This window comes from Anas acuta, chromosome 20 (genome assembly GCF_963932015.1).
Source record: "Anas acuta chromosome 20, bAnaAcu1.1, whole genome shotgun sequence".
Taxonomy (NCBI): domain Eukaryota; kingdom Metazoa; phylum Chordata; class Aves; order Anseriformes; family Anatidae; genus Anas; species Anas acuta.
This window is the reverse complement of record NC_088998.1, coordinates 241,818-265,167: the sequence shown is the minus strand read 5'-3', so window position 1 is coordinate 265,167 and position 23,350 is coordinate 241,818. Positions and strand designations below refer to the sequence as shown.

Sequence of the window (23,350 nt, the reverse complement as noted above, 5' to 3'; positions counted from 1 at the left end):
CGGTGGGCATGATGCCATTGTGTCTCACAGTCCTGCAGAGCTGGAAGGTGCCACACACAGATGAAGCTCCCCACCTGCTGTGGGCACAGCTGAAGGCATGGGGATATGCATCTTTTTCTCCAGAAGGTGGTAGAAGTGGCGCCATGTTTTCCATCTCTCTCCCCTCTTTCTGCAGGCAGGACAGCTTTGAAGGGGACAAGCATCTCCTTTGAAGCAGTAGGGGAGCCTGGCACAACAGGGCCAGGGCAGCTGGTAGCAATGTGTGTAGGTTTGGTGTCTTCTCCTGTACCCAAGCCTGCTCTCCTCACGTAGACTGAATTACAGCAGGGAAAATCTGGGAGCTCCAGGAAGCTGCCCGTGTGTTTTGTTCACTCAGACAGAAGTGCAGCTTTGGATGCTTCAAACCTCATGGGTGATATGAGGATATGCTCTGCCTATGGGTGCAGGCTTTTCTTCTGAGACAGACCTTAGTGCTCCACATCCCTCTCCCACCCTCTGCCCCTCCTTCCCTGGCTCCTAGGAAGCCTTGAAATAAATCTTTGCATTTTGAAAAGCTGTTTTCTTCCCCAGCCTACATGTCAACACTAATCTGGGGACAAAAAGCCACATTTATAAAAAGAAAATGAAGTCTTGGCTCCCACTCACTAACATAATACAAGGGCCCATTCTCAGCATTTTGAGGATGTTGCGGGGATTGTTGTGGACAAAGGGGCAATTGATGAACTAGGTCATGGCAGGAAGAGATGGTATGTGGAAAAAGCACTGAACAGAGAGGCCTCTGAAAAGAAAGCCATTCCCCATGGAAGAGACAGTCCCCCAGGAGCTTGCTTGACTTGTTTGTGCCTGTGCTGGATCACCCTGCAGGCAGGAAGGATTCTAAGGAGATGAGGGGAGAGAGGCACCTGTACATGTGCTGCTGTATGGAGGAAAATCTCTAATTTCCATTTCTTTACTAGAGTGGAAGGAGAAGCTTTTGGAGCCTGCTGGTTAAGTGTTTGTGTCTCCAGGGGCTAGAGCAGCAGCTGGGGGTGTGGTACTCACTACAGCTCTGTTAGTGAGTGACTGGTGCTCCTTCGTGAATCTGTGGCTTGCTGTATTGACTCTTTCTCTATCCATACAGCAAGAGAGAGCAAACTTTTGTCATGAGTTTGGGTGCACCCTCAGGGTGCACCCTTGAGACTGGAAGGTCTCCTGCTCTTCAGAGCAACCCTTTGCCATTCCTTCTCCATGTTTCTTTGGCAGCATGAGGTCATTAGGACCCATCCAGCTTGGCAGTGTCCACTTATGTCCTGGCCAATTCTGCAGAATGTAAAGGAACTCCTCTGTTTCTTGCTGTCTGAGTGTAAAACACTGCTCACTTGTCCCGGACCGGAAGCATATCCAGTGTCTGCCCTTCAGCTTGGTGGCTCTGCGTGCTGAGCACAACCTTGAGTGAAAAACAGCACCTTGCTGTATCCTTCTACCACCTTATGCTGGTGCCTTGCCCTGCTGCAGCCATGCCCTCAGCACTGCCAAAGCCATGCTGTTTTGCATACCGGAGAGAGAGATGGGTTAATTGTTCCTGTGGAAAGGTAATGCCTTGAATGACAGGCAGAGTATGGTGTCTTTTAGCAATGGTGAGTCTGATTGACTTGTGAAGTTGGTTCTTTCCCTTGTTTCAGAATGATCCCCTTCCCTTGCACTGGTGTGCGGCATGCTGCCTGGGTGCTGGCAGTGCGGGAGGAGTCTGTCAGGGCTGCCAGTCAGAAGCAGTGACTGTCCCAAGACAAAAACCTCCAGGCAGGTCCCTGCAGCATCATCCCATCATATGAGGTTCCTGGCTTGTCTGCCATTGAGTCAGAGTGGGCGTAAAGCAGGGTGCTCTGACTTCTTTCACACTAAATGCCTGATCTCAGCAGTCTTCATGCCCATTGGTTGGTGGCGATGAGACATTTCCTGCTCATGGGCAGCTCTGGGGCCCTGGTCCTACAGGTGTTTGCTATGAAATAAAGTAGGAGCCCATGTGTTGTCTTGATTTTGGTGGGACTAGATTCTTGCAGTCTGTGTGGGACTGTCCAGTGTCAGCAGCTTTCAGGTTTGGCTGATTTCAGAACTTTGTGCTGCTGTTCCCCTGCTGTGCAGTTCCCTGAGTCTCAGCCCAGAGCTTGCCTGCTGTTTGTACTAGGGATTTCTGCCCTGCTCAGTACCATCTACATGCCCACACTCAGCTCTTCCTGATCTCCTGCCCCAGCTTAGCTCTGACACCACATCTGTCTGTCCCCACTCGGCAGCTCTCCTTGAATCATGGCTGCAGCAACTGCAGGACTGTGGATGGATGTGGAGGTTAGTGCAAGTATTTTATGCATGTCTCTGCAGATTTTGCATCACTCTGTAGAAGTGAAGTAGCCCTGAAATAATCCATGAGATCAAGGGATGCTAATACAGCTCCTTTTGCAGCGCAGCACCTAGGACAGGAGCTTAGGGAGGTCAGAGCTTATCTTTGCTTCAGGTGGAGGCTTTGAAGATTCACCTTTCTGTCAACTGTTGTCTCAGTTACAGCCTAGCAAAGTGGCTCAGGAATCTGAGCATGTGCTATGAGTGGAAAATGCTAGGACAACATTGTAGTGGACTAATGGCTGTTAAAAATTATCTAGAAGTATGTACCTTATTCAAACCTCAGACAGTGTCAGAAGCCCTTTTTCTACTTCCTTTGGATTTGTGTCCCCTGCATCTTTGGAAATAACTGGAGGCAAGTGATGCAGGAGGAATGAAAGGATGGCATATGGCTTTGAAGGAGTCTGAACCTGGTTCTGTTAAAGACAGAAAGGGGAATGGAGGGAGGGGGCTGTAGAGTTAAGTATCAGAGCAGTAGAAAAACAAGATAATTTAGTAGAGGGAGCTGGGTGGTTAGAGACAGGTTCGGGTTACACAGATAGGAAAAGAGTTGTTGGGGCATTTCCTTGTTTGATTCTTTAGGTCTTGGAATAAACAGAAGGTACCTGCTGAGTAAGGACCCTTTTAAGATTGCATGTTTTGTGCTAACATGCTCAATCAAAGGCCTGTCTAGAGGTCTGGGATGATGAAAGTTGCATTCATTAGTAAGTCTCATGTGACCTATGTTAAAAGCCCAGTTTTGACATGGCAGCTTTTAACCCAGTGTAAGCTGGCTGAGTAAGATAGCATTCACCAGATTTTTCTTGGGCTGCACAATCATATGGTGATGCATGCTGATATCCTAGACCCTTGGAAAGGATAAGTGAATATATGCTGATTTGACATCTTTAAATGCTAGTATAAAGAAGTCCAAATAACAACCTGCATACGGCAGGCCTAAGCCCCTATCAGAGGGAGAGTGCCCATGGATGCTTCCCATTGCAACGTGTACTTCAAGGTGCATCATGGCACAACAGTGACTTGTTTACTGCTGCTCTGTTCCTGAGGCTTCATCCAGCTCTGGTCTCTAGTGCAGGTACTTATTTTATGTACAAATGCTGCTTTTGGCTCACTGTGAGATGCACTGTGTTTCAGCTGCTGCCACCATGATGTGCAAGGCAGGGCTGATCACCCCAGAGCCCTCCGACCCCATGCAGTACTATGGCGAATCATCTGATACCTACTACCACATGGACCGCTGGCAGAGGCTGCGCACAGCTGTCAGGAAGCTGGAGTTCTGGGAAAACTTCAACACTGAACTTATAGGTAGTGGCTTCTTCTCCGAGGTCTACAAGGTAAAAGTGCTGGGACTGACCCAACGTAGCATAAGACTGCTGCTCTGATGTATAGGCAGCCCACAGTCCTTGTGGAGAGCACCTGAATACCTGCTGAGTCTGTGCAGATGGTGCCTCACTTGAGGAACCATCCCCCAGCTTGTTTCCTCATCTTTATCCCTCCTGGCTCACCCTGGCAGGTTGGCTGAGGTGAGGGAGGAGAGGACTCTGCGTACCTAGCACATCATCTTTGATATGCATCTTCTTTTCTATAGTGTAAAATGAGACAGGAGGACTCGATCAAGCAATGTTTGTTGACTGTCATCTACCAATACAACAGGCTTGTCAGGGAGCTAAACAGGGGTATTGGATGACTTATGGGGATATTTATGTTCTGTGCAGTTTTTTTTTGTCAAAACTGTGACAAAATACATTGAGAAAAAGAACGTGAAATCAAGTTATGTATGTCTCCCAGAATATGTGCCACCCACTCCCCCTGGAAATGCCAATGCCATGACCCCTCTCTTGCTCCTGCTCTGTGTTACTGGTGATGCTGCAGAAGAGCAGGTGACAGTAGAGTCAGAGTGGGACAGGCTGCTGGTTTGTCCACTTTTGCCTCTTCTGCCTTCATGTCAGGAGATCTATGGCTCTTTGCAAGCCAATGTCTGATGTGTATGGTGTATCACCAAGGTAAATCTGCTTTTTCTCACTGGGGCTGTTCTGAGTCACTCCCTACATCAAGCTCCACTGGTGTGGGAGTTTAACCCTCTCTTAGTAAGCACAGAATCCAGGGTGTTGCTAGCTTTGCTCCCTATCCAATGCTGTTCCTCTGCTGAGGAATACTTTAGCATCTCACCATTGCTTATTTGGGGTGAGGGGATGGGGTGTGGTGCTCTTTCCCTGCAACCCTCAGTTGTCGTTGTTCTCTCTATGAACAGCTAGATGAAAAGGGGACCTCTACCTAGGAAGTGAGACTGCTTTGCAAGGTGGCCAGATTTGCTCATATTACCTCTGGGTAAGGATCAAGGGACGAACGAATAAAGGGGATGTCGTTGTGGGAGTCTATTACAGACCGCCTGGCCAGGACGATAGCGCCGATAAATTATTCTTTACAGAACTAAGAGAGGCCTCGAGATTAACTCCCCTTGTCCTTATGGGGGACTTCAACTTGCCAGACGTTAACTGGGAGTGCCACACGGCTGACACGAGCAAGTCCAGGAGGTTCATGAAGCACCTAGATGATAACTTCTTGGTGCAGGTGCTAACGGAGCCAACTAGGAAAGGTGCCCTCCTAGACCTGTTGCTAGAAAACAGAGAGGGTCTGGTGGGAGATGTGGTGATTGGTGGCCGCCTTGGTCATAGCGACCATGAAGTGGTTGAGTTCAAAATTTACGGTGACAGAAGGAAAAGTGCCACCAAAACCTCATCCCTAGATATGGGGAAGGCGGACTTCAGGCTGCTCAGGGAACTAGTCAGCAAGGTCCCCTGGGAAGCTGCTCTTGAAGGCCTTGATGTCCACCAGTGCTGGTCATTCTTTAAGCGATGCCTCCTAGAAGCACAAGATCAGGCAATTCCTAAATATCGCAAGTCAGGCAGGCGCGGCAGGAGGCCGGCGTGGCTGACCAGGAACATTCTTATGGAGATTAGGCGGAAACAGAGAGTGTTTCGCTACTGGAAGGAGGGCCGGGTGACATGGAAAGAATACAGGGATGCTGTTCGTGTTTGTAGGAAGAAAATTCGTGTGGCTAAAGCACACCTAGAGTTGAGGCTGGCTGTGTCTGTGAGAGAAAATAAAAAGGGTTTTTTTAGATATGTGAATGGAAAAAGGAGAACTAAAGAATACATAGGGCCGCTCCTTGATAGGGAAGGTCTTCTCACAGACGATGACATAGGTAAAGCAGAGACGCTTAACGCCTTCTTTGCCTCTGTCTTCAATGCCGATGATGGGCTTCGGGACCCAGGGTGCCCTGAGCTGGAGGACCGGGACGGTGGGGATGACAAACTCCCAACCGACCCTGAACGTGTGCGGGATTTGCTACTCCACCTGGACCCCTACAAGTCCATGGGTCCGGATGGGATTCATCCCCGGGTGCTGAAGGAGCTGGCGGACGTCATCGCGGAACCTCTCTCAATTATTTTTCAATGATCCTGAGAGTCTGGAGAGGTCCCGGTAGACTGGAAGCTGGCAAATGTTGTGCCGATTTTCAAGAAGGGTCAGAAAGAAGACTCTAGCAATTACAGGCCTGTCAGTCTCACGTCAGTGCCTGGTAAAATCATGGAGAAGATGGTTCTCGAACGTATCGAGGCGCACCTGGGGGACAAAGCAGTCATTGGTCCCAGCCAGCATGGGTTTGTGAAGGGTAGGTCCTGCCTAACTAACCTGATTTCCTTTTATGATAAGATCACCCGTATGGTGGACCAAGGGAAACCAGCTGATGTGATTTTTTTGGACTTCAGCAAGGCTTTTGACACGGTTTCCCATAGGATCCTACTGGACAAAATGTCCACCATACAGCTAAATAAAAACATCATACGATGGGTGAGCAATTGGCTAACGGGCAGGGCCCAAAGGGTTATGGTGAATGGGGCTGCGTCAGGCTGGCGGGCGGTCACCAGTGGGGTCCCTCAAGGCTCCATTTTAGGGCCGGTACTTTTCAATATTTTTATAAACGATCTGGATGTAGGAATAGAAGGTATTTTGAGCAAGTTTGCTGATGACACCAAACTTGGAGGAGTTGTGGACTCGAATGAGGGTGGAAAGGCCTTGCAGAGGGATCTGGATAGGTTGGAGAGCTGGGCGATCGCCAACCGCATGAAGTTCAATAAGAGCAAGTGCCGGGTCCTGCACCTGGGACGGGGAAACCCTGGCTGCACGTACAGACTGGGCGATGAGACGCTGGAGAGCAGCCTAGAAGAGAGGGATCTGGGGGTCGTGGTAGACAACAAGTTGAATATGAGGCAGCAGTGTGCCCTTGCAGCCAGGAGGGCCAACCGTGTCCTGGGGTGCATCAAGCACGGCATCGCTAGTAGGTCGAGGGAGGTGATTGTCCCGCTCTACTCTGCGCTGGTGCGACCTCACCTTGAGTACTGTGTGCAGTTCTGGGCACCACAGTATAAAAAGGACATGAAACTGTTGGAGAGTGTCCAGAGGAGGGCTACGAAGATGGTGAAAGGCCTGGAGGGGAAGACGTACGAGGAACGGCTGAGGGCACTGGGCCTGTTCAGCCTGGAGAAGAGGAGGCTGAGGGGAGACCTCATCGCAGTCTACAACTTCCTCGTAAGGGGGTGTCGAGAGGCAGGAGACCTTTTCTCCATTAACACCAGCGACAGGACCCACGGGAACGGGGTTAAGCTGAGGCAGGGGAAGCTTAGGCTTGACATCAGGAGGGGGTTCTTCACAGAGAGAGTGGTTGCACACTGGAACAGGCTCCCCAGGGAAGTGGTCACTGCACCGAGCCTGACTGAATTTAAGAAGAGATTGGACTGTGCACTTAGTCACATGGTCTGAACTTTTGGGTAGACCTGTGCGGTGTCAAGAGTTGGACTTGATGATCCTTAAGGGTCCCTTCCAACTCAGGATATTCTATGATTCTATGATTCTATGATCTCTCTTCTAGTATACTCTACAATGTGGCTGCTGACATGGATCTTGATTACTGGGGTGTGACACAGACCCCGTGGAAACAAATTGGGCCTGGCTACATCATCACTTTTAGCTCCTTATCTTGACGAGGTGCAGGATGGACACCATGAATGTATATTTCTTCTGGGCCAGCATAAGATACTTCTGCCAGAGGAGTACTCTGACATTACTGTGTGAGATCCCTGGTTGGTGCAAGCAAATGTGGCCTGTTGAACCTAATGAAGCCAGACTGGCAGGATCTGGCCTTGGAGCTGCAGAAAACACACAAATTGGATAGATAATTGCACATTGCTTTCTTAAAACTCTGTCTCCTCCTTTGTTGCATTTGGGATTGGTGTTATGGTCTCTGAGTGCTCTTCAACTCCAGTGATAGTGCACTAATGCTGTTCAAAGGGTATCTCTAGCCAAGGGTATATGGCAGCTGTTTTCAGACTGGAGCAATACATGACAAATACCTCTCCTCACCATGCCGTCCCTCCAATAATTCATTTCCCCACTTACACAGCATGTTGTTGCCATCACTTTCTCTTTCCTTTATCTAGCAGATTTTCATAGTAAGGACTGCTGTCTCCTGTGTGTGATGTTTTCCTTCTGCCCTAGCAGTAAATTGAGATTCTAGCAATAGGTGGGCTGGATGCATGGATCTTTAATGAAAATGGAATAAATTCCTGAAGCAGAAGAAGGAAAAGAAATGTTAAAACGAACATCAATGGTATGGGTTAAATAGTTAGAGGACAGTGGAGGAAGACTTGGTACAAGCACAAGTCTTTTGTAGGGACCTGATCACAGAATCATAGAATCACTGAATTTCTAGGTTGGAAGAGACCTCAAAATCATCGAGTCCAACCTCTGACCTAACGCTAACAGTCCCCACTAAACCATATCCTTAAGCTCTACATCTAAATGTCTTTTAAAGACTTCCAGGGATGGTGACTCCACCACTTCCCTGGGCAGCCTGTTCCAGTGTCTAACAACCCTTTCGGTAAAGAAGTTCTTCCTAACATCGAACCTAAAACTCCTCTGGCGCAACTTAAGCCCATTCCCCCTTGTCCTGTCACCAGGCACATGGGAGAACAGACCAACCCCCACCTTGCTACAGCCTCCTTTAAGGTATCTGTAAAGAGCAATAAGGTCACCCCTGAGCCTCCTCTTCTCCAGGCTGAACAAGCGCAGCTCCCTCAGCCGCTCCTCGTAGGACTTGTTCTCCAGGCCCCTCACCAGCTTCGTTGCCCTCCTCTGGACCCGCTCGAGCACCTCGATGTCCTTCTTGTAGTGAGGGGTCCAAAACTGAACACAGTACTCGAGGTGCGGCCTCACCAGAGCCGAGTACAGGGGGACGATCACTTCCCTAGCCCTGCTGGTCACACTGTTTCTTATGCAAGCCAGGATGCTGTTGGCCTTCTTGGCCACCTGAGCACACTGCTGGCTCATATTCAGCCGACTATCCACCATCACTCCCAGGTCCTTCTCTGCCTGGCAGCTCTCCAACCACTCATCTCCCAGCCTGCTTGGGGTTATTGCGCCCCAGGTGCAGGACCCGGCACTTGGCCTTGTTGAACTTCATGCAGTTGACCCTCAGCCCATCGGTGCAGCCTATCCAGATCCTCCTGCAGAGCCTTCCTACCCTCAAGCAGATCGACACACGCACATAGCTTGGTGTCATCTGCAAACTTACTGAGGGTGCACTCAATGCCCTCATCCAGATCATCGATGAAGATATTAAAGAGGACGGGCCCCAGCACCGAGCCCTGGGGAACACCACTAGTGACTGGCCTCCAACTGGACTTGGCTCCATTTACCACGACTCTTTGGGCCCAGCTATCCAGCCAGTTTCTAACCCAATGAAGTATGCACCAGTCCAAGTCAAGAGCAGCCAGTTTCTTGAGGAGAATGCTGTGGGAGACGGTGTCAAAAGCCTTGCTGAAGTCAAGGTAGACCACATCCACAGCCTTTCCCTCATCCACCCAGCGCGTCACTTTGTCATAGAAGATCAGGTTCATCAAGCAGGATCTGCCTTTCATAAACCCATGTTGACTGGGCCTGTGATTGCCTGCTTGCCCTGCAAGTGCTGCGTGATGACTCTCAAGAGAATCTGCTCCATGAGCTTCCCTGGCACTGAGGGAAGCTGATGTTTGTTTGTGGACTTGAGCACAAAAGTAACTGATTCCTCTCAGGTCAGCCAGTGTCCTGTAGACTCATAGCCCTAAGTAGCAGTGCCCCTGCTATAAAGCATCACTGGTGATTGTCCTTTGAAGCTCTTTGCCAATGCGGATGCTATCTTCCAAAGCACTCCCATGACATGGACATAGACTCCCCTGTATGTGATGCCTGCACTGAAAGGCTGCCTGTTGCTTGTGCCATCCCTTGTCCTGAGGAACAAGGATTCACTTGGTTTCACATGGTGACTCAGACCAAGGCATGACCTGCTGCTCAGTGAATTATGTAATGCGTAACCTGAGTACAAGGTACTTTCCCTCTTTTTCTGTCTTAGTTTTCTGATGTGGAATAAGGAACTATTCAAGTGCAAGTTTTGCTCAGGGAAGACATGAAGCTCCTTTCATTGATAGTTATCTGGTGTGTAGGGTCTGAGGTGCTCAAAAGCAGGAGAGAAGTGATATATTTTCAGGCACTGGTTTAAGGCATTGCCCAAGGTGAACCTCTGAATAATGTCATCTTCTTTTGGCCCCCAAAAAGCTTCACAAGCATTAGGAAGTATGGTTCCACTCCCAGTTGCATGGTCTGCAAATTCCCACTGCCAGATTTTCACCTTTATTTCACTGCTTGAGGCTGACACTAGGCCTTTACCCTCATCAGTTTTTAGCATGAAGTGAGAATACCTTGGAGGGTTCTCTGCACACTGATCTAGGGCAGAACTGGACAGGGTATGATTTAGAGCAGGCCAAGGGGTGCTCCAGGTTGGCCAGCATAGTTTTAGGGCCTGCGAGTTTGGAAGAGGCCTTCTGACTGCAGGTGCTCCAGCAAGCCTCTGATCAGCCTAGGAGTGTCTCTTGTGCTACAGTCTCTCCAAGCTCAGTGGGATCTGTCCAATACAAAGAAAATTTTAATAATCTTTTCTATCATAGAAGCTTGTTTCCAGGTTCAGAGTCAGGATTGTGATAGGGAACAAATCTGATTTGTCAGAGCAGAGCCAGTGTTATCTCCTAAATTTCCACTTCAGTGTTTTTTTTTCTAAGCTAACAGTAAAGCTGAGAGAAGACTAGGGTTATGGCTGGGTTATGGACTAATAAAGCAAGGATCTGTCTGTTGTTGAACTGTGATGGGTAGCACTATAAAATTGACTAATTACCCTAATTATTGTGCCAGCAATCAGCTGTTGCTAGAGAGGAAGTAGGCAAGAAGTTAAAAATGAATTATGGGGAGAAGATGCCAGCTCAGGGGGCTCTCCGTCATGACCAAGCAGTTCAGCCTTTGTGCATGAGGTGGGTGTTGCCTGAAGTCCGATCCCCAGTAACTGGAGGCCCCCTCGAGTAACGACTAATTGTGGTTATGATGTCTCATCAGGTGATGCTGTTAAAGCCCTGGTTTCCTTATGACCTGCTGGAATACACAGGCAGGCTTATTCCAGCAATAAGCACAGGCTGTCAGGTTGTGTTCTTTCAGAATAGAAGCAACAGTTCATATTTCTTCCAAGACAACTTGTTTTGTGATCCTGATTATAATCAACCTTTCTCTTTTTTCAGCTTAGCTAGGTCTTACATGTAGCTCTTTGTTCTCTTCACATGTTCTGGTAACCTTAAAGTAGTCATCACAGAGAGCAATGGGTGATGCTTTGGGTCTCAGACTGCTGCTATGAAACCATTTTATGCTGTTTGAACGATCTTGACGTGAAAGCAAACAAAAAAAACCCCTAAACCTCAAGATGAGAGAAAGTTAAACATCACCAGATTCCCTATTCATTCTGGGGCAAATGTCAGGACATCAGTGTGGGCCATACCTGATATATGAGTCTCCATAAAGCTGACTTTGATTAACGATTGAAATATTCAAGTATCACAATGCCTTGTGATGTAATCTGGAATCTGCTATTCGTATCCTCAACCCAGATTTCATGAGTTGCAGTGCAGGGACCTTGGATGGTCCTGTCCGTGCTGAAAGTTGGGGGACTCCTGTATGTCTTGCAGCCTGCATGAAACCCCTGCATGTAGTACTGTCCAACCATGATACTGTCATGGGGGACAGCAAATTTCCTCTTAAAAATGCCTGCTCAGTCTGTTATGTGTTATAAGTTTGAGGAACAACATTTTGTTTTCTGTTCTTTACTTTCCCATATCCCTGCTAGAGGGAAGCCCTAGGAGTGTAATATGTCTGGTAATCCACAGCAGAGGTTCCGGTAGGCATGTGAATGGGAAGAAGACTCAGGGCCTCTGTCCAGGGGCGCTGGGGAGAGATGAGCTGGCTCTGCACTTTCTTCATTGTGTCTGACTAGCAGAGACTGTCTAGATGGGGAGCCAGGTGTTGGTGGGGCTCAGAAAGCAGTGGGGATGAAGAATGTGACAGCAACCTTGTACAGTGACCAGACCCAGGCAGGAAGGAGGGATGGAGGTGGGTAGGCTATGGTTGGGATGGGCCATTGAGTGTAAGGCATTGGAGAGGAGAAGGTCAGCCCTTCTGTAACTTAGTGTGGGCTGAGGAATTGCTCCAGCCAAAGTTACCTGAATTTTGACTGAGAAACTTTTAGTGCTGTGTTGTGACAGGAGGTATTTAGTTGTCTCCAGCCTCCAAGTCAGACATCACTGGTGGGGAGCTTGTGTGGGAGGGACAGCACCTTGCCCTTGTGCAAATCATTGTGCAAAGTTCTGGGCAGCAGGGAAATGAGATTCAGGACTTTGGTTAGGAATGGATACTGTTGTCCAGAGGGGCTAGAAGGCATCTGTAAACTAACAGATGTCCTGCTCCAACCTTGGATCCAGGTGACCCAGGCTGCTGCTTGTAAAGTGATGGTGGTGAAGATCTACAAGAACAACGTGGACCAAGAGGTGATTGTACGTGAGATCAGCCTGCTGCAGAAGCTGTCCCACCCTAACGTTGTCAGGTGGGTGCATCCTCTGGCCATAACTAGTGTCACTGGCAGGGGCTGGAGTTGGTCAGTGTCTATAAAGCAGTTCCGTGGAAAGGGAATAAACAGAACCTTGATGGCTTGTTTTTCTCTTGTCTCGTCTCTTCTCCTGCTTAGGTACCTTGGGATATGTGTGAAGGATGACAAGCTGTACCCCATTCTGGAGGTAAAAGTTTCTTGCTTGTAAGCATGCTATAGGCAGTCAAGGACTGTGTAGTTCTTTGGTAGGGAGGGTGGCAGATATCCTATAATGCAAATCTGTACTTCTCCGACACTTGAGCCTGTGAGTCTCTACTAGTAAGACGGTTCTTTTTGCCCCCCAGTTGCTCATGGCTGAAGTGGGGCACGGTCACTACAGAACCATGAGATTCAAGAAGGATAGCCAGAAAGTGTTTCAGGATGGTCTAGTACCACCCCAAAGAGTGGAGGAGCCACTGGTTGGAGAACAGGAGTAGAGCAGATGCAAACTGGCAGGACCTTTAGTGTGGCTCTGACATGATGGTGTGGCTTAATAGAAAAGCCTCAGCTGGTACCAGAGAGGCCGTGTCTTGTTCCTGCACCATTAGCAGCCTGAGGCACTAACTGAGCATCTGCAAGGCCTTTTGGTTGCTGCATGTGAGTGAAGACTGTGGAAGGGTCACCTTGGCCCTGTGCTCTTGGGTGCAATGGGAGGAGCAGTACAGGGGTTGGTGTGAGCATTTTCTCACTGGACAGAAGAGACTGCTAGGTGAGCCTGGCAGGGCAGGGGGCAGCAGGTGGCTGGATGCAGCAGGTACTTGGAGATAATGTAGTGGCATTCAGCAGTGGTGTGCAGAGGAAAGGTGTTGCATCGCACCCCAGGAAGGGGCCCCCACCATTGCCAACAAGTCATGAAGGCACAGCACAGGTCCCCAGCGCAGGTGTGGAAAATTGTTTGCCAAGGGTTGACTTTGCTGTTGCATTGCCATGCTGGCTTATACAGAAGTCCCTGCAGCAGGGCAGTGCCTGTACCCAGAGACCATCAGTGTCTTGCTGTGTCAGGAGGGGTATTAGCACTACACCATGCACAGGAACCCTTGTGTGTGGTGTCATTTATTATCTCCATCCCGAGGGAGAGAGCTCCTGGGTTGGTGAGGGAGAGCTCAGCACCAGGAGAGCCTGTGTCCAGCTGCGTGGGTGCCTGCTTTTTGTCTCTGTTCACAGTACGTGAATGGGGGCTGCCTGGAAGACCTTCTGGCCAGCAAAGACATCACTTTGACGTGGAAGGAGAAAGTGGACTTAGCTTCTGACATTACCAGAGGCATGGTCTATCTGCACTGCAAGAACATCTACCATCGAGATCTCAACTCCAAGGTACACAGCTGGAAAGGGAATGTCCCCCCTGAAGGGCAACTATGTTGGGGGACCCTACAGAGGCACTTAGGGCTGTAACCTGGAGAACTCAGGCTTCTTCTTGGTCCTCTGCTTCATGCTAATCCCTTTGCAGGCAAGGAAGTTTTATTGATAAAACCTGTAATTACATTACATTCATTGCTTGTTAAGCAGAAGACTCAGCTTTTTAAGGAAAAAATGAAATATTAATGAAGGTCGGCAGTGTGGAAGCTATTCAAGCATTACAGTCTTGAAAGACATCAGTACAGGAACCAAGCTTGCCTTTGTAATCTTAGGCTGTTTGGTTGGCTCAGTTCCTAACCAGGAAATCACAAACTACATGGGAAGACAGGGCAAGAGTCTGTTTCATTCTGATGATGGATTTCTTGGCATGTGTGCTCTGAAGTCAGTTGAGATGCAATTTTCTGTTTGGTGATAACTGATGAGCTTGGGATATGCTTGTGGAAAGTTAGTGAGTGCTGAAGGTTCCTGCCTGTCCTTTCTGTTTCACTATGGAGGTTCAGCCCTGAAAAAAGTTCATGCTTTCCAGGAGAAACCTGGGAAATCTGCTGTGATGATGGCTGAAGATACAGGAGAGAAGTGTATGTATGTTTACTTGATTTCTCGTTGTCTGTGAGAACCATCTGGAGAAGATGTTCATAGTTTCTGCTAGCTCTTTGGTAGCAGATGCCAAGAGGAAATCCTGGGGAACTGAACAGGTTGAAGCCACTGTGGTTTTTGAGAATCAGTAAGATAATTTTGTAGAAATTCCTCCAGAAAACACTGCTAGGTATGTACAACCCTGGACAGTGAGAAGGGCTGTGACTGTGATCTGCCTGCCTTTGACTGAACAGTGAACAAAGCTGATGTGCACATTTCTTGGTCTCTTTCAGATGAAAGGATGTGGATCATTGTGTTCATATTAGGTAACTTTGCAAATCTCAGTTCAGGTTAGTTAGGATGGAGTGCCAGCACTGAGTTCTGGAAAGCTGTATCAGGAGGCAGCCTGAGGCACAGTGGTGATGAGCAAGCAGGGTTGCATGGTGAGGGCTCCTGACAGTTCTGGACATGGAATGGATGGTGAACCAAAAGTCTCCCATGGCCGCAGGCTAGGGAACTGCTCCTTCAAAGGACTTTTTCTGGCTTCAGATGTAGTCAACATGTGCTGCCAGGATGCAGGCCTCTAGTGAGAGGAGAGCCAGTAATGGCAGGGGCTGAGGACCAGTGAGGTGCTACACAGTGAAGTGTGCAGGCTTTTCCTTGTTGGGCATCTCATGTTTTACCCCCCCATGGCCTCCTTTCAGAACTGCCTCATTCGAGTGACACCACGGGGCCGTGAGGCACTGGTGACTGACTTTGGGCTGGCCAGAGAGGTGGTGGAGCTGCCTGTGAAGGATGTGGAGAGGAAGCTTTCTCTGGTGGGCTCTGCTTTCTGGATGGCTCCTGAGATGCTGCGGGGAGAGCCCTATGACCAGAAGGTATGGCAGTACTTATCAGCTCCTTGTTCATCATCAGAAGTCCTGAGAAAGAATGAGGGATGTCTGCTGGAGACATGTTCCAACAGCAGAAAAGCCTTTCCCTCCCACCCTCCCTAGGAAATGTTGCTCTGCTGTCTGGACCTTTGTTCAACAATGTTCTGCATAGCAACTTAGATGTTGCATGTGTGGCCTTGTTAAGTTAAACTCTTAGTTAAATGTATTACTGCTGTTGACAAACACACTGAAGCCTCTCTGAAGAATATGCTGGAAGAGTTACAGCCTAGTGAAGCTGTTGTGGGATCTACAGTGGGTGCCAGAGCTATGGTAGAAGCACCAACCACATTGAAGCGTGGTATGGGTCCATGTTTCCCAAAGATAAAGCTCAGCCCCAAGTGAGGCTATGGTGTTTCTGGGTGGGTTCAGAAGCATAAGTTCACCTGAGAACAACTGATTTGCTGCCTTCATCTTCAACACACCTTTGATGGGCTCTTGGGAATCAATGGAAGAACCCAGTCATCGGTACTTCCCTTTTGCATGCTTTGCTTCTTCTATGTATGCCTGGTCCTACCTCTCCTCATCTTGCAGGTAGATGTGTTTTCCTTTGGTATTGTCCTTTGTGAAATCCTGGGCAGGATACCAGCTGATCCCGAAGTGCTTCCCAGGACTCAGGTAATGATTTTTGCAGCCAAATTTAACAGTGTTTTCTATGTGATACCAGGTTGTGGTTTCTTTCTGGACTTTACAGACCTGACACACATGCATATGTGCATGCACAGATTTCTCTGCAGAGTTTTTTTCATGAGAAAATCTGGTGACAAAATGTTCAGTGTACAAGTGGAATCATCTGTAGTTTGAAAATTTTTGTTACATCAGCAATATGAGATACAACAGTTTTGTTTAGAGATCTTAATTCCAATAATTCATTTGGCTTTGACATTTCAGCTTCTGTATTGAAGTGGCAGGTCGAACACAATTTTACCTTGAATTTGTATTTTCAGATACATTAGGGTTAATATACAGTTCATGTAAAAACAGCAGGCATCTCTAGAAATATGGCCTTTTTTCAGTATTTGCAACAATTCCTTTCCACAAAGTGAGAAGGGTAGGTTTTTCCAGAACGAGGGTGAAAAATCCATCAGGAAAATAGCAAATTGCTGTTTTCCAAGCAGTCTTCAGGCAAAAAGCAAAGAACCTGTAATGACCAGAGATTATTCCACGTTTCTGTAAGACTGAATGGTAACTAAAACTGCATCTCCATTTGCAAGATGAAAGAGAATTATGTATCAGGGACTCTGATGTCTGACAGGACTAAGCTGTAGGTATGGAAACAGCTGCCTGGATCCCCTCAATCAGTTGCTATTGGAAGACTAAATAATCTACAGTTTCTCTCCTTGGCAACCACTGCTCAGCACCTCACCCAGTGCTGGTTACTCTACGTGCTGTTTTCTACCTTTGTGGTTCTTGTTGCCTTACTCTGAGCTTTTCCAGGAGGATGCATTGCACTTCAGGGAAAGCACAGAGCAAGCAGAAGGATGTTGCAACATTCTCCCAGTTAAATGTCTCTTTTACCGTCTGTGCCCTCCCAGCAGAGCTGGTACCTTTGCATAGTCATAGTTAAAATAGCTGTGATGGAAACCATGAACATTTTAATCTTTAAATCAGCTTTAATCTATGAACATGTTTTGCTTTAACAGCTTGAGAAGGGTGAAGACCCTTTAAAGGACTTTATAGCTCAAGCATTGATTACTTTTTCATTGCTTCTTACTGTAAAACCCTTTTTATCCTGGTGGTTTTGAGGTGGAAGGATGGCATTTGCAGCTAAGAAAAGTGTAAAACCCAGACAAGGCCCATCTTAATAAGCAAAGGATATATAGGACACATCTTGAGTAAAAGAGGGGCTTGAGACCTATTTTTCCCATTTTCCTGGGGAGGCTGCATAAGTGACTGCATGTAGTCATGGCCAACTCAGCCTCTTCCTGTCTGGTTGTTGACCCATGCTCTACCCCTTCCTCAACAGGATTATGGCTTGGATGTTGCTGCCTTCCAAGGGATGATCAGTGAATGCCCCAGGCAGGTGATGGACCTTGCTGCTAGCTGCTGTCGGGTGAGATTCTTGCTAGATTTTTTTTTTCCCTTTGGTTTTCTTGGGTTTGTATCACACCTCTGTGAGAGTATGCTTTCAGTGCCAGTGCACAGGGCTCTGCCACTTAATCTTCCTGGAGCAGTAGTATGCTTTCATCCATTGCATAGTTTTGCCCTAAGAAACACTTAGGAGAAGTGATCGGTTTGTGTATTACAGCCCAAAACATCACAGGGTCCTGCCTGTTCCCTTGTATATCGAACCCAAAGTGGGAAGCACGTTGGTGATGATGTCTGATCCCCACTTAGCTAGACTGAAGGCAGAGGCACCTAGCTGATTCTCTCTGGAAGGCACCGCCTCACCATTACTAGCATTGCAGATATCATCAGAGCACATTTTTCCAACCTTTGTTGCTTTGACATAAAAAGTAAAGGTGAAAGCTGGGGGACCTCCCTGTGCTGCCTCAGGATGCAAAGTAGAAAGAGAGGATTCAAGTTTAACTTTGAAAGGAAGGAAAAAAAAAAAACAATCGGGAGAAACTAGGTGATCACAATGCAACTCAATTTGTTACTCAAGGCAGGAAATGGAAATAATTCTAGCACGAGTCCCAGGGACATGTGAATAACTCGCCCTGGATCAGAGGAGTAATTCACATGAACAATTTGCTTTGGTTTGTATGTGTTCAGATACTGTACCTCTGACAGACAGTTTCCTAATGCAAATTGATTTGTAATGGGCTTGTGCCAGAAATGGCTCTTGGGGCTGTTCTTTGCTTTTGTGCAATGTGCAGGTTTGGGCAGGTTCTAGTGTGGCTCCCCAGGTTGGCTTCCCCAGGGCCAGGCACAAGAGCAGCCTCAGGATGGCACAGTGGGGGCCTGGGCTGGAGGTGCCCAAGTGCCCCAGGCTGTGCTCCTTGGCAGCCCTTGCATTTGTGGAAAAAACTGTGGGTTCTCCAAACAGGGTGTGAGGTATACTCTCTCCTGTAAGAGAAGGAGGGGGACCTGGACTTCTCTGTCCTTCAAAAGGAAAAGGGACAAAACCCAACTCTGAGGACACGCCAATGGCACCAGGAGGACTGGGGATCACAGCCCACTGACAATGACCTGTGTCAGGGAGACAAAGCAGATTCTGACTATTATGAAAAAGCCCAGGGAATGAGACATCTTCCTCCTGACACCTACCTCCAGTCTTTCCCCTGCACAACCCCTGGCCCTGCACTGTTCAGGTTGGCTTTGGGATGAACAGTTCCTGCACCCTGTTGAAACCTGGCCTGACACACCATGACTTCATCATCTTGCTGTCTTTGCTTGTGCTGTACTGTGCCTTGGGATCAGTCTTATGGCTGCTCATTTGCAGCAGTCTGTGCCTGGATCACTGTGCAGTAATGCCAGAAAAAGCTCTTCTGGCAGCTGCATGGCCCAGGCCAGCGCTGTTGATGGATGAATGTCATTGCTCAGACATGGGGAACCCAGGAGAGCTGCTGCACAGCACCCACTTCCTGTCCAGGGTGTCATCTTCAGCCTCTCCCTTCTTGTTCCAGGTGGAAGCGTTTAAGAGGCCATCTTTCTCCGAAATCCTGGATGAGTTGGAGGATGTTGCAGAGAGCCTGGAGCCTAGGAGGGAAAATCAGCTTTTGGGCTGAGCTGTGGGCCTCCTGTGAGGCCTGGTGGAGTATTGCACGAACTGTAAATCAACTGTCTTGGAGGGTCAGGAGTGAAGAAGGAAGGTGGGAAAGAGAACAGCCAAGTAACGTGCTGGTATTTAATCATAGTCTCTGTCTCTAATTTCTGGGTTGGAAAAAGTGGTTAAAAATGGAGAAGGGATTTAACAAGGGTATATATTTCTTAGGTAGGTTTTTAACAGATATAATTCAGACTCAAGCAGCCTTTGTTCGTTTGCTTGTTAAAAGCACATGATCCTGGAGGGACAGGTCAGGGACCTGAACTCCCTTGCAGATGCTTTCCAAATACCCAACAGAAATGTAGTTCTCTCCTGCCTCCATGTGCCCCCTGGACTCAGGGTCTTCCCCTTCCATACCCCCTCTGGCCTTGGGGAATATCCTCTAAGGAGGCTGTGGTCCTTATGGTGTGAAGGAGTGGGGCTTCGGCACACTCAGTGAGCCTCAGGGTTGCCTTATATTCCAAAGCCTTACAACACCCTTCTGGTAGCCTTGCAAGGACAGGTACATTCTAAATCTCTGACTAGGTTCCTTGACATTGTACGCAGGACTCATCAGTATCAGGCAAAGTTTTGGAGTGCTGGGACTATCCACAGGGTGCTGAACTGCACCAGGCTGAGGCAATGGGCAGGGTGTGCCTTCTCAAGATATGAATTAACCGATTAATAACTCCTATCATAAAAGCTTTGTCAGGCACATGCCATGTCAGAGTTGTCCCAGTATTGTACCAGTATGGATTTCTCCCCACTGTCCTCAGTCTGGGTTCAGAGATGGGAGTCTGTGTTCGGGAGTCTGTCTCCCCACCTCTCATCCTGCTGCAAATACATGGCGACAAGCACAGTGCCAAGAGCTTGTGAGGCCAAAGCAGGGGGAATTGGGTCTGGCATTATGCAGTATGTCACCTATTCCTCTGCCTGGTTGAGCATCCCATTGCCTCTCCAGCGGCTAGACACCCTTGTGGTTCTAACCTAGGTTCTAACCTAGACTCCCAGGGCTCATGCAGCCATTAAAGGATTTTCTTCTGATACTTTCTTCTGTGTTTTCTTCGGTGGGATGGAGGAAGATTTCTAGGTCTGTAGATCCAAAAGAGAGATGGAAAGAATGATGTCAAGAAATGGTCTGGCACTGCAAATTAAGAGAAAGAGTTGAGCAGACAAGTTCGTGTCTCTAGATCATCTGATGGCTGCACCATCATCATGAAAGACAGGTTCTACTCAGACCAAAATTTTTGTGAATGTAAATAGGCATATTGCCTGTATAGTGGTGGAGCAGTGGCTCTCTTCTTGTAGACTGTAATCTCTTGGAGCAAGGATCCTTCGTTTGTCCATGAAAAAGTAATTGTATAGTGTATAACCCAATGGAGCTTTCAGCCTTGTGGGAGGAATGATGTGCTCTCACATAGTGCTATAGACCTACATGTGGGTCTTATCTCAAGCTCTTGAAGTAGAATTTGGTGTCACATATGGCCCAACATCTCTGTGTTGTGGTGCTTGTACAAGGGAGTGTCAGTAGTGTGCCAGGACAGAGATGTTGTGGAGGAGTGGTGCATTTTCCGTAGGGATTTCCTTATGATCAGGACCTGACATGAAATGCACTGAATGGCACCAGAATTATTGTCTCAACCACACCTCCAGAGAACTTCTCATTCCCCAGAGCTGCCATCATGCTGTTGACATCTGTGCAGAAGAAACCTCCTGCTCAACAGTAAAACTACTCAGCAGAAATCTTCCTCCCAGCTTCATACTGCCAGCAGCAAGGAGCAAAGCCTTGAGAAGTAGAATGGAATGCAATCCAGGGATGGAATCAATCATCTTCCAAAACTATGGAATCCCGTGGGTCTCATCACGAGGGGGTTATTCAAAACAGTATGTGTTTCTCTCCATAAGGTCTAGGCTATTCCTGGAGGTGGTTCAGTAAATATACCCCTCAAGACCTAAGATAGCCCCTGATACAATGACCCTTCCAATTTAAGGATAAGCTTGTTTTCTAGCACACCCATCTCCACATAGCCAATAGAATCCTTTTTGTAGCTTGCAAATTTGCATGAGAGACTTGAGGCTGTGAGATCCTGAGTTTGTATCCTTTTTATCAGCACATATTATGACACCTACACCATAATCTCTAATTTTAGTAAGATTAGAAGTTCCTACATATTCTGCCATAATACAGTTGTCAAGTTCCTGGGCTTAAATAACTAAGTGGACCTGTACCTATGCATGGGGTTTTATCATTTAAGCATCTGGTGTATGTTAATATTTTTGCATGGGATTAGTTTATATCTCCACCCTAGATGTTCATGATCATCCTTGCCAAATCAATATGTTCCCTTTCTTGGGTGCGCAAAGGTCAATGTCCAATTCATAATTCTAGGTTGCCTCTAGGCAGCACTGGGGACTCCCAACAGTCAGAAAGGTTGAAACTATCACTCACTGCCTGGGTGAGATTCACATAGGTATTGTGCATCCACTGTTCAGTTTTCTTAACCAATGATACCATTAATACTGTGAGAAATGTAACCTTCCAGGTCACACCTGAGTAACCTTCCATGGGGTCTTGGGTGCCTTTTTCATTTTGATGTGATGGATCCGGGCATTCTGCTGCTTGATTCTGATCCCTGTGACCTGGAAGAGTCCTTCCCATTGAGGTTCCAAGGTCTTCTCTGCAAGAGACTATACAAACACATAATCGCCAGGTCGTCTATTGTGCACTGGTCCATCTAACCCTCTGCCCGGAGTCCCACTCACATGCTTTCCAATTTCATTAAGCTGTTTACCTAAGACCACCATATAGGAGGTCGTGATTTCATCCCCTACTTGTATGGATATTCCTCTTTGTATTCCATAGGGTCATGCATTTAAGATTTCAAAGGAGCTTAGCCCTTCCTTTGCCCTTGATATATGCAAAAGGGCTAAAGGAAGAGACTGAGGCCAGACCAAACTTGCTTCTTGTCCCAGTTTCACAATTTGCTGTTTGATTTGTGTGTACTTCGGTAACACTAGTATGAAGGGAGTTCTTTTGGTTTTATTTATCTGCTTGGAGGTAAGAAACCTACAAGTATTACAGATCCATTGGAATGTTATTTTCTGCACAGAGGACAGCATGAGCTGCAATAAGCACCAATACTTTTGAGCTGGCCATAAATGAGGGTGATGCCAGAGAATGCCAAAAACGCCATTTTCATTGGAATTAGTTGTTTTATCAGTGCTGGTGACTAAAGATGGCATGGATGTAGGTGCTGTTCTGCCATTGCTCACACAGTTATATTGTGTCCCAACAGTCAGAAAGGTTGAAACTATCACTCACTGCAGGTCAAACCACCAGCATTGTTCCCAGTTGCTTGGGCATAATGTGACAATTAGTGTGAACCATGAACCATTGCCAGTGGGCCATCAGGAAGTGCAGATTGTTGTGAAGAGAGAAGGAGGCTGGTGGTCTGGACAGCTGGGCTGAGTCATGGCAATCTCAGATAAGGGAACAAGCCTACTCTATCTTCTAGTATAGGTATGGCTGATGAAACAAACTCTACATGGCATTTTAAGAGCAGTCACAAGGGTGGACTCAGAGATGTGTTTCTACTAGGCTCGCCATGTGTCGTACGGTTGGGACATCCAGCCACATGCTGAGTCTTAGGTGACCAAAGGATATCAGGCCTTTGCTAGAGGGACCTTTGGTTCCTGCTGCAAGGGCAAGTGGAACTGAGACTTAAGGTTCTGGAACTGAGTCTTAAGGTTCTGTGTGGATGACAAAAGCTGATATTTGGAGGTTGCAGAGAACAGAGGTGGTCTGAGAATTTGGTGCATCTAGTTGACCAAGAGTTTCTCATCACTGGTCAGAACTAGAGGGAAAAACAAGCACAGGAAACCAGCCTCAATGCCCTCCAGCTGTGATCCCCTTGCTTGGACTGGAGGGCCTGGCTTCTCCACACCAATCTGACAAAGTCCAGGTAATTAGTTGAATTTCATATCTCTTTGTCCAGGCAACTGAAGCAACACCAATGGTAGGTGGAGAGTCTCGAAGGCTTGACTTGATCAGGACCTGATCAGGAGCTGCCTCCTCTGCCTCTTGGCCATTTGCTCTGCTGATGCTGGCAACATGGACCAGACAATGCTGCACCCTATGGGCCATGCATTTCCATGTCCCTCATTGTGTCTGTTTTTCAATGCTATTTGGAAATAAAGAAAGATTAGAGGTTCTTTACCACATCAGTCCTGGCTACCGTGTTTCATCATTCTGGGTCTGCAGTGTGCTGCTGAAATGCCACAAGTTTTCAAGCAAGAGATACCAAACACAACTCAAGGAACATCTTTATGCTCTATCAGCATAGCTGATGTTGTAAACCATTAGTGAAAAGTTATTTA

The 23,350-nt window shown here is 47.7% G+C and overlaps 1 protein-coding gene across 8 annotated transcripts in view; it reads left to right on the top strand.

The window, feature by feature from the left end:
- The window catches only part of LOC137842583 (dual specificity testis-specific protein kinase 2-like), a 44,299-nt gene that overhangs the window by 13,756 nt on the left and 7,193 nt on the right, over positions 1-23,350 (top strand). For 5 of the 8 annotated variants that reach the window (XM_068656801.1, XM_068656800.1, XM_068656805.1 and 2 more), the window contains 7 exons: positions 3,508-3,707; positions 12,261-12,382; positions 12,524-12,572; positions 13,589-13,738; positions 15,061-15,234; positions 15,820-15,903; positions 17,252-17,338. In XM_068656801.1, the coding sequence (XP_068512902.1) occupies positions 3,508-3,707; positions 12,261-12,382; positions 12,524-12,572; positions 13,589-13,738; positions 15,061-15,234; positions 15,820-15,903; positions 17,252-17,338 (866 nt within the window). Of the gene's footprint in view, positions 1-3,507; positions 3,708-12,260; positions 12,383-12,523; positions 12,573-13,588; positions 13,739-15,060; positions 15,235-15,819; positions 15,904-17,251; positions 17,339-18,854; positions 23,195-23,350 lie in introns of those variants that run through there. The other 3 variants (XR_011089111.1, XR_011089110.1, XM_068656802.1) reach the window with 3 other exon arrangements.